General features: G+C 34.7%; 1 protein-coding gene across 5 annotated transcripts in view; it reads right to left on the bottom strand.

Annotated features, from left to right (window-relative positions):
- Positions 1-12061, bottom strand: part of Epha5 (EPH receptor A5) — a 314453-nt gene that overhangs the window by 75379 nt on the left and 227013 nt on the right. For all 5 annotated transcript variants that reach the window (XM_038327546.1, XM_038327563.1, XM_038327554.1 and 2 more), the window contains one exon: positions 5621-5780. In XM_038327546.1, the coding sequence (XP_038183474.1) occupies positions 5621-5780 (160 nt within the window). The remainder of the gene's footprint in view (positions 1-5620; positions 5781-12061) is intronic.

The raw sequence follows: 12061 nt of genomic DNA, 5'->3' as shown, positions 1-12061 counted from the left end.
TCAAAATGTGAGCTGCTTCACAGCAGGAAATTGATCGTGGTTTAAACAATTCACCCGCATCCAGCTAAGGTTACCTCACAATGTCTGTTTTCAGAAAGGCATTTGAAGGAGGAAATATTAACTCACCAAATATAAATCAAAAGCCCAATGCTCACGAATTATTTTCTCTCTATAATAAAAATCAATGAAGATTAAATGGTACCACAATTATTTGTACCTTGCAAGGTAAAGGGGAATATTGTCTATGGCTTCAAATACATGCATGTATACATTGTATAACAAAATGTTATATAAATTATAACAAGATTTTATAACATTTCATAACACTGTGTAATAAAATGTTGAATATTTAAGCTTTTACATTTCTACAGTTTGGATGTTGTTCTCTAGGAAAACAAATATATTACCTCAAGAATTCCTCCCTATATTCAGAATGTCTGAAATAATGGGCTCTGACCTTGCTAAAATATAATGCAATACCAAAGTCTATATCTAATTTAATAGCTCAGCTACATGTGCAATATAATGTCACTATATTTTATAAATATGATTACTGAAAATTATGAAAGTGTCAATTTAAAACCTTGTGGCTATGATTAGACAAATTTGAAGCATCTGTTTACTACATATTTTTACACATGGATTTACATCAGTTTATAACTTTATCAACACAGTGGTAACAATATACTTATGAAAGTCTTAGGTAGTGGTATATAAATGAGCACGATAAATTTTATGTTGTGCTGATAGCCATCCTATCTAGAAAACCCATACAGCAAACCGCTCTCAGTGGGGTACCTAACATAGGCCTCATTAGTCACAAAATCATTCTGATGCTCAGTGCAGCACTGCACAGCGTCACAATATCAAACCTGTTGTTTTCAAAGCTAATAGCAAGTAGAGTTTCTGTTTGCTTGTTACAATTCTTATGCCAGGTCTTGGTATATATAATTTGTGATTCCATATCTCTCTGTATTGTCTTGTAGTTGCATTATTTCTGTCCAAGATGAGCTTTTTATAATTACCTCCTTGTCCTGACCTATATATCAGCCAAATCAAAGCATTCTACAGATTCCAATATTTTCAACAGCTTATATGAGTAAAATCTTATTTATAGGCTATGGGTAAAATACGAGTAAAATTCTTTGTAATCTACAAGTCTATGTTCTTACCTTCTCCTTTCTTTCAATTTTAAATGAAATGTATTTGTTTTGATTTTATGTTTGAGGGTATTCTTCTTGCATGTATGTCAGCACACTACATTGGATCTTGGAACCCAAAGAGGTAAGAAGAGGCCACTGAATCCAATGGAATTGAAGCTACAGATGGTTGTAAGCCACAAGGAGAGTACTGGGGATTAAACCCAGCCCCTTTAGAAAAGCTTCCATTGCTCATTTATTTGTATTGTTTTTATTTAGTTATACATTTTTCTTTGCTCCCCTCCATTCCTCTCTTCTTTTATTCTACCCTCTCCTGTGACCCCCACACTCACAATTTATACAGATTTTATTTTTTTCTCCTTCCTACGTAGATCCATGTATATATCTCTTAGGGTCCTCTTCATTGTCTAGGTTCTCTCACGTTGTGATCTGTAGCCTAGTTCTTCTTAAACACTGAGCCATCTCTCTAGCTCCCTTTTCAATTCTTGGTAAATAATAACAGTACAAAGCTTCTTTAAAAATGCCTACATGTTTTGTTAATTCTCTCTGTCCCTCCTTCCTTCCCTCCCTTTACCCCCTGCAACGTGTGTGTGTGTGTGTGTGTGTGTGTGTGTGTGTGTGTGTGTGGTGTACGCCATTGAGTATGTTTGGAGATCAGGGGACAACTTAAAGGAATCTGTTCTCGTCTTCTACATTAAGCATCCAGGTGATTGGATACAGGGTATCATTAAGCTTGGTGGCAAGCTCATTTACGATCTGAATCTCCTTACTGGCCCAGTTTATAGGTTCTTTAACCTGATACTTCTTATCTTCTCTACTGAGATCTGGAAAATGGAACTTAGATATTGGGTACCAATGATTCCAGTAGAAAAGCATCCCATGATCACCAGTACCTCCACCCATGGTTTGATTTATAGATCTTTAAACTCAGATTATATATATGATTGATTTTATTTTCAACCCACAATCAATGATTATTTTAAAAAAACTAAATTTGATTCATGTCTTGGTCCTACATTCAAGCACATACTAGCAGTACTAATTTAACTCAGTAATGTCAAAAGAAAGTTCATGTAGTTGGAAAGGTAATGTGGGATTCCCCTGTGTATGCTGTGAAAATGATTGATGAATGAATAAAGAAACTGGCTAGGCCTAATAGGGTAGAGTAGAGCTAAGCGGGGAAAACTAAACAGAATTCTGGGAGAAAGAAGGCATAGATAAGGAGAAGCCATATAGCCCTGCTGGAGACAGACAATGGAGATGGAACTTTACCCAGTAAGCCATTGCCATCTGGAAATACACAGATTAACGGAGATGGGCTAGTTTAAGATGTAAGCATAGCCAGAAATATGCGTAAGCTATTGGCCAAACAATATTGCAGATAATATAGTTTCTGTGTGATTATTTTGAGGCTGAGAAGCTGGGAACAAACATGCGGCCTCCTACAACAGAAAGGAAGAGTGTTGTGGATGGAGGAGTTGAAGGGAATAAAGCAGGAAATGGATTTGATTAAAATACATTACATTATTCACTTCTATGAAATTTTCAAACTGTAAAAACACTGTTTTTAAAAATCTTGGCACAATGTTGCATAGGATCCGTAGGACCTAGCCATGAAAAGCTCAAAAGAGGCCTGAGTCTCAGTAGTTTACCCTAAGACAATACCTGGTTCTCAGAAAGGCCACAAACTGAGACTACCCAGGTACCACCCAGGAACAGACCATCCAAAGGATATTCCGAATGTTCCAACCATTGTAGATAGGATCACCTGACAGCACACACCCATCGCTTTCCATCAGAACATTCCTTGACAAATGTCAGCCAATCAATCAAAGGAAGAAATGTCTTTTGGGAAGTGATTCACCTTTATATCTAAACTAACATTTAACCTAAATTTGAAAACATCCCGAATTTACTAGGTATATGGACTATAAAAATACCTCATGAATTAGCCTTACTATCTTGATTCTAAAGCAGAAATAGTTACCCTGAATCACTACCTTTCTGTTAAAATTAGAGCTAATAAATATAAAATATTTAGTGAAATAGCTTGATTATTAGTGTGCTTATATAGTTTTTTTCCTATTTATTTTTTATGCTTTATCTTCTTTGTGCCAGCATCCTGAGTGAGTTGTATGGGAAAAAAAACCTTATCTTGTGAAAGTCAGTATTGTTCCATCTTTCTGAAACTTTTCTTCTCCTTCAAGGCTACGGATGATTGTGAATTCAATGAGTACATCGATAAATTTATGCACTACGATAAATAATTTCTCCACTTGAAATAATGAGCTCACTATTTAAACCATTCCTCCTGTTGCTTTGTTAATCAAAATAAGTAAATAAAGGGTTTATTTTTTTTTGCTGTTTCCAGTGCTCTCTGTAGTGATCCATGTTCTCTATGGTAATCCATGGGTTATTATATTTGATTACCCTCTCTTCTCTCTCTTCTTTTTTCTTTTCCCTTATCTTTCTTCTTGTCTTCCTCACCAATAGAAAAGTCATTTAAGACATCAGTTAACAATTAAAAATCAAAAGATGATTTTATGTTTTCAATAATTGTATTGCTCCATAGATTCAATCTGCTTTGTTCAATAACGATATCATCTTATGTTGATTGTATTGTCACAGGAAATCAAATATGCTTAAAACTGATGATTACATAGCATTTCTACTCCTGCAGGTTTGAAAAAATGCACAAGAAAATATACCATAAATCAAACCACCAAGCTATACTGTTTGTATCTCCCTAGTTTCTATTCAATATTACATAATATTCTTTACTACTTGCCTATTAATTACTAAATATGTTTCCTTTTTATTCCATATTTATTATATATTTTATCCAGTTATCACTCTGATTCAAACTTGTAAAATGATTATATCTAAATACTGTTCATAAAGTATTGAGAATCCATCATACTCATAGTGGAATTGATTATAAAATGAGATTTTTTACCTCTGTAGTTATAAAACATCAAAGCTTATTTTGATCATGTCTGTATAATATTATATATATAATGTTTTGTATTCTTTGTTCCTAGAGTTTGTAGGCTAGTAGAGCATTCAATACTAGTAAAATATACATACAGTGAAAACAATTATAATAGGATGGTGCCATAATATATCTTTTATAACAAATCCACTTTAAGATTAAAATATGAGATTTACTAATTAATTCATTCTGCAGACGGTATTTTTTTTTCTGATTTCATAAATACCCACTAATATATCTATTTAAAAGTTTATCTGAAATCTAAGCATTAGATTCCAATTTCTATATATTTAATTAAATTCAAGTCATGCATTTTTTGTATAGGAAAAGAAATAGCAATTTCTCCCCCTGACATCTGTTTCATATAATGTCTCATGGGGTAGCACAATGGAGTCTGTTCATCACTTAATAAAAAATTATTTATGTAAATCAATTAGAAAGATTTTAAACAGAAGCAACTTGGGTTCCTAGAGGACCATATCATAGGAGTTTATTAAATTGTATTTTTGTAATTATTTTAATAATTATAACATTAATCCAATAACTATACTCTTATTTTGTTACTTTTTAACTGTGCATTTTCTTTTTCAATGCAAAGTATGGAGCTGGGTGAAGAACACACATCTATACACACACATGTGCATGTATGAATGTATGCACATCCTCAGAGACAGACACATACATGCATACACACACAAAACATGCATATATATGTTCATGCATACACACACATACACACAGGCAAACACACACACTTAAACACATACATATATACACACACACGACAACTTACACTCCTTATGTGTGTTACTTCCTTAGCAGAAAACTAACAGTACTATCTCCCTTGTCCAAAAACAAAGCATGGTTTTGTCTTCTAAGTTAGCTTCAATATATTTGCCTTAGGACAAGTGATCTAAAATCATTTGTTGAAGCCTGAAGTTATGTTTTATGAAATTAAGCATGAAGTGGGCACCAAAGAGCATTTCAGAACCATTTCTAGATTTTCCATTCCAAGATTCTGACACAAATTTAATTTTTTCTTTAGGAAATCAGATTGGATTCTGAAAGCACCATTTTCTTGTCAAATTCAATGCTAAAGAAAACTCCCTGTAGAATTTTCTTAGAAAGACTAAAGTAGCATAGTTCAATAAAGCAAGTAAAAAGTAAATGGCAATAATTCAATAAAGCACGGCACCTGGGGGAATGAAGTCTTTAAAAGCACGGCTTAAACATTTCTTAAGATGCTTGATGTAGCAGCTCTCAGTGGACCAAAGCGGGCAGGCGAGCCGGGCAGTGTTAACCCACAGACCTACCTTTAGAGCATGGCCGAGGCCTCCTACCTGAAGGGGTCAGAAGTGGAGAGGGAAAGAGAGAAGCTGACAGCGAGCCCCGGGAGCCTATCGATCCAAGGACTCTCTTCTGGTAACCATTACAGAGACAGGGGTTGACAGTAATTAAAATGACTTACACACTGGTGTGGTTTCAAACTCAAATCTTCGACTGAAGACACCGTAGCCCGCTGCTGTTCGTGCTCGAATTTGGAAGACATACACAGACGCAGGCTTCAGGCCCTCGGCAGTAATAGTGGTCTCTTTAGACTTGATAATTGTGTAGCTGGTCTCTTGGTCCTTTGATTGCATATGTAAGAAAGGTGGAAAAATCAGTCTTCAACAGATGAATTACTGAGAGCAAAATAGAAAACTCATAAAATGGATCAGAAAGCAAAGACTGTCTATTATTTGCACACTGAAAACAAAACCAAAGATATCTCTGCTACCCCTGAAGCATTTTAGTATGTCAGCAAATGTTTCCAGAACATAACCATTTTAATGACATTTTAGTAACTTATCTATCATATATGCCTTGGGCAATAATAAACATAACATTTAACAATATTATAATTTGGGACTAGAGAAATGTTTCAGCTATTAAGAGCATTTGCTGGGGTGTCAGAAGACTCAAGGTCGGTTTGCCACACCCACAGGATGACTCATAACCATCTGTAGCTCTAGTTTCAAGGGGTCCAACGCCCTCTTACATCTGCAGGTTCCGACGGTCCCATGGTACACATACATACAGTCATGCAGTCTCTCTCTCTCTCCCCCTCTCTCTCTCTCTCTCTCTCTCTCTCTCTCTCTCACACACACACACACACACACACACACACACACACAAGAAATATATCTTTAATAACATTGTAGGAAAGCATTACTCGAGAGACTGCATTTATGTTATGACTATGTGCTTGCTTCTTTAGGACCAACTGCTTGTAATACCCCTAACTTATTTGCTAGCTCTCCAGAATGCTGAAATTATCTCCTGAGTATTCAGATTACATGTAAGCTTTAAATCTTATATAAATTCTATTTTTAATTAAATTTTAAAGCTTATGAGATGAAATAAGTACTTCCAATAAACCTTAATTTTGTTTGATTTAATCTAAACAGGAATCAGTAAAGAAAACAGGACATGTATATATATATATATATATATATGTATATGTATATATATATATATATGTATATGTATATGTGTGTGTGTGTGTGTGTGTGTGTGTGTGTGTATTCACTTTTAAGAAGGATTGGTTGTAGGAGAGACTAGCAACTTAGTGATTGGAGGTAGAACAAAAAAGAGATTGGAAGGTAAACAAAGGAAACCTGTTCCTATTGGAGAGATGATAACACCACCCACCCCATGGCCTCTCAGTGTCCTAGGACAAAGGCCAACATTTACCATGACACTAGAATCACAGGCTGACATGCTGCTACAGTAGATTCACTTTTACCTATATTTTTACTTTGAAATAGGACACATTCCTGGAGTGTCCTCATCAGAATGTGGTATAAATGAAACAAGGAATGAATGTGAAGACGCTTCATGGATTAAGATATATGATCTAATAGATGCTCAACTCTTCCTAAATCTTCATAACGAAGATGACATGTAACCCCTTTCCGATTCACCACCAATACTACCCAAAACGTAAACCTGGAAGCACTCATTTTTTAAGGCAGCTAATCAGTCTTCATTTATATGTTTCAACACATCAAATCATCATAAATCTACGTATATCCAAATTCATCTCTAAATTGGGATGGCCTGATTTGTTTCTAATAGATATAGGTTTTCTGATTCATTCTGGACTGCCATTGATCTTTAGATCTTAATGCACAGATTAAGTAAACTTAATCTATGAAATATTGAGGAAATTTTTTTATTATTTTATAAATGAGTTAAAGTACATAATTAAGTGCTAGAAGATGATCTTAAATACCAGTTTCTTTATTCACAAGCCCTTCTTTACCTTCTATCTATTGTGTTAGTGCTAGGATAACAGAAGTAAAATGTTATTCCTTGAGCTGCTGCTAAATATTGCAAACAACTGTTTATGATCTACTGTAGCTACTGAGAGTTCAGGGGATGCTCAAGTTTATGACTGAATAAACCTGATTATATTATTCACTATTTTTCAGTATTGAGCCTAAATATCATCAGTTCTCAGTAATAAACTTTGTAATTTGGCTATGATTGTAGTAATAACTTTCAGTAAGAAGTGATTAAATATCCCATTTGCTAATATTATTTTCATCTCTGTGAAAGAAGTTTAACTTTGTGAAGAGAAATCTAGCAAAAACTATTGCTATATTAAAATGTATTTGATATAATTTCAGTTTCTTTTCTCATAAAACAAAAAGTTTTAATATAAAATATAACAGACTTTTTAAGAGCACAGGAATATTGACATTAAAATTCCAAATATATGGTTAACATGTATATATAGGACTCCACACATCAGACTATTTTTATTTAAAATGTATCTGAAAGTCTATCAATACAAAAGAGGAAAATCACAACACTTTAGATTGGCAAATCTGATTACACAAAAACTTGTATTTATGAAACTAATGAAGACTAACAATGTAGAATAAATGCATTCTGTAATATATTGAATATTTTATTACAAGAAGATGGAAAAGGTATTTTAAATAATGTTTGAGACAACATCAATTTTACAAAAGACATCATTGTTCGATTTTATGATTAGGATATCTTAGTTGTTTTTATCTAGTGTCTGATTGTACTTTGTCTTGCTGAGTTGGTTCAATGCTATATTTTTTAAATCAATTTAGCAAAGAGTATGCAAATTGATTAAAGCCTATTAATATATACTGGAAAAATCACAGTAGTCTACAAAATATATTTCCATTCCACTTTTTAAACCCCTGAACAGGCTAATGTTCATCTTCTCACAAGCTCTATATATACCTTGTAAGCAAGTAACTGCACCTGGCTGCCAAACAGTAGATCAGGGCAGGGGTGTTCACTGCACTGGGGCCCCAGCTGAGCAAATGAGCTACATTCCCCAGCTGCTTCCTGAGCATCGTTCACATGTAGTGAGGGGAGGGCCCAGTGAAAGAAGCCAGCTGGCAAACAGCCTGTCGAGGGGCAGCTTCCCCTTTTCTTCTGCCTTTAATTAAGAGATGGCAAGAGGCCCATCACCAGACCAGAGCAGAGGAGCCCAATGACCTCTATTAGAACAGGGCAATGGTGGTTGATGTGCCAGCTGGCAAGTGTGCACATCCTAGAAGGCTGTGCCACCTGTGGCTGGCCGAAAGCCATCCAACAAAAAATTGGTGTCACTCTGAAGGCTCCAAATGAGCTCTGGAAACCTACCAAAACCCCCACCTCAACACTTTATAAAGGCTCATTATCCTTTTTGCTTTTAGAAGTGTTAATCTTTATGTATATATGAAAATGTTTAGTAACTCGACATGATAAAAGTTCAGGCATTAATAACATTAACAAAGGCAATTTATAACTTCTACCAAATACTATAACCCTTGTTACTTTTAAATGTGAACCGAGGTAAATTATTATCAATTTATTTTACCCTTAGCATGTAGAAAACATTTTCCCCAAATAAAGTGATTTTTTTTTAAAAAAATACAAATGTATGTATACACCCATGCATGCTGATGTAAATACAAGTATTTGGAGGTGCATATTTGCACTTGTGCACATATGGTTGAAGACCAGAGGGCAATCTTTAAGTGGCATCCTCAGAAATGCCATCTACCTCCATTGAGGCAATCTCTCATTGCTTTTAATTTCTAAATCAATTAATGAAGATTGTTGTTCGGGAAGCCTCAGAGATCTTTCTTGGTCAACTTCCAGAGTGCTGGGACTGCAAGCATGCACCAGCATACCTGGAAACCATGGGTTCTGAGGACCTTAGAGGCATGTCTTCCAACATGTTCACCAAGGACTTTTCCATCTGAGATTTGCACAGCCTTCAGATTATTTTTCTTACTCTCAGTTATAAAGATAATAAAACATACTAATATAACACTAATTGCAAGCTATTAAAGAACAAATCATGATGAAACTCAAATAGATGAAAAAAAATCTCTTTTGAAGAGAATGTTCCAGAACATGGATAGCATTCACCAGATAAAGCCACATAAAATAACACTTCTCAAGACACATTTGATATCTGTGCTCTAACAGAAGAAGCAAGTTAAAGAATGAAAGAAGCAGACATTCTTGCTCATACTGAACAGTGTACATAAGCTGGAAAGTGGAAGATAAAGTTAAGGTTACTAACCATGGAGGCATTGAAAGGATTTGGGGAGTATATATATGAATACTGCTAATTGGTCTACATCATTAATTGAGTAGAAGAAAAACAATGTAAACACACAAGCATACATTAAACTTTTTGTTAATAGGGTTTTGTTGATAGATCATATTTCAGCTAAATTAATGATATATAATCATTTATATAATTTTGGTGTAAAGATACCAATGGTTTCCATTATATATTTTAGCAAGTTAAAATCCATTTTAACTGCACTAATCATGGCAAATATAAAATGTTTATAGCTAAAGTTCATTTGGTTTCCTTAGGTAAATGTTTGATTTTAGACAACTTTGCACTGTGTAGAGTAGAAAAGTTTACAAAAGTAAATAGGAAATGTATTCTTAATTTATAAATTATTACACATAAATGTGTTTATTTCATAGATGTCTGGAACTCAGAGGCAGTTCTGATTACTGAACTCAGAGAATTGGGAATCCGTGAGGCCACTACATTCCGCCACATTACCTCCGATTATGTTGACAGGAAATACCCACAACCATGATGCAAAACAATTTCATCTCAAAGGTGTTCTCTTAGAGTACTTTGATGCATTCAAAACTACATTTTTGGTGTGGATAACAAGGCACCAAGAAGGACAATGGGATAGGAGAACAATAAGAAGAAATTATGATGGAATGTAAATGAATAATATAATTAAATCAGGTTGATTATACACTATGGTAACCAAGCAAATTACACAAGACCATAAATCATGTAAAAAGAAAAAGAAAAAGAAAACAGTATCACCATTTATGTTCTGTATGATCCAATAGCTACAGGCAACACTGTCACCAATAATAATTGACAATATGATAATCCATTAACATGATCAAAGGATCATCATTACAGACATTTAAAAGCCTAGCTATCAGATCCAGATAGGTCTCCCTACTTCATATTCCTTGATTAATGCATTTTCCTTAACTATACCCACATAGTTAATTGTCGAATTAATAATCAAAAGAAGGCATTTTTAAATCTCTAAAAACTATGAAAGTTGTTTGACCACATTTTCTTAGACTCTATTTTTATGCACAAGTAATCTTAGGTTTTTAAGTACTTTCATCATCTAATCTGAGCATGTCAGGAGGTGATGAAAAGATTCATGCTCCTTTTCCATGGGAAAGGTCCTTAGGAATCACAAATTAAGGTTATGTGTAATTAACATCCCATTTTTTCTTCCCTAAAAGTTAAATGATACCTCTGCAAGTTTATAAGAATCTCTTAAGGGTAGCTCACTATTCCACTTCACCGGGATTCACTTGTGTGTACTATGCTCCTGTAATTTCTTCTCCAATTAGCAAAGTCAGTACATCTGAGTCCAGGTCTCCACTTCACCTATTTGGGACTGGCTTGAGCATCCATCTAACTTTCTGAACCCTTTATTAGAACACAGATTATTCTAAAGATGTGCTGTTTAGGTCGGAGCTATCCAAAATCACATTTTCAGAGGATGGAAGGTAGAGTGATAGATGGTGACTCCTGTATTTCAGCAATACATGCCAGCACAACGGCAGAAATGATAAACTCACTCTGAGCTTCCAACAATTCGATTCTATTTTCAATAGCTTACTTGATTATACAGTTACAAGAAAGTAAAAGGATGTTTACCTCCTTTAGATAACAATAATTGCATGTATGTATGTGTGTGTGGTGGGGCTGAGTGTAATTTCCTATACTTTAACAGAACTGTTACTGTGATAGTGACCAGGCATGAGTATACATAGTTTTGCTTGTGTGGTATTGCACCCACTACAGAAATTCAAAAGACTGAAAATGTACTACATTTTTAAAATCTCCTATGATTTGTCTTTTATTTTATTGACATTTTTTCTTGTGCGTATGTATGAGCGCATGTGTACATATGTGAATGAAGAGGCATGTGTGTGCATGCATGTGGATATACTTGTGTCTGCATACTCCAGAGGTCAGAGTTTGATACAAAGAAACATCCTGATCTTCCATCCACCTTATTAAATGTGGTCATCTCTCTGTCAAATCCAGAGCTCAACAACATCATTTGTGTCGCTTGCCTGCTTTCTCTGGAGACTCCCCTTACTCTGCTTTCTGAAGCAGAAATTGCAGGATGACCGTCACACCCACTTGACATTTATATGGTTTCTGGGAATTTAAACTCAGTTCTCACGCTTAAGTGCAAGGATTTTTTTTTTTTAAACCAGCAAGTGGTTTCATTAGCCCCCAAATTTACCTTTTAATGTTAAATTAAATGTTAATCTGACTATATGCTTTATCCACATGCAGCCACTC

Source organism: Arvicola amphibius, chromosome 1 (genome assembly GCF_903992535.2).
Source record: "Arvicola amphibius chromosome 1, mArvAmp1.2, whole genome shotgun sequence".
NCBI classification, from domain to species: domain Eukaryota; kingdom Metazoa; phylum Chordata; class Mammalia; order Rodentia; family Cricetidae; genus Arvicola; species Arvicola amphibius.
Note: the sequence above shows the minus strand (reverse complement) of the source record. Positions and strands in the feature narration are given on the sequence as shown.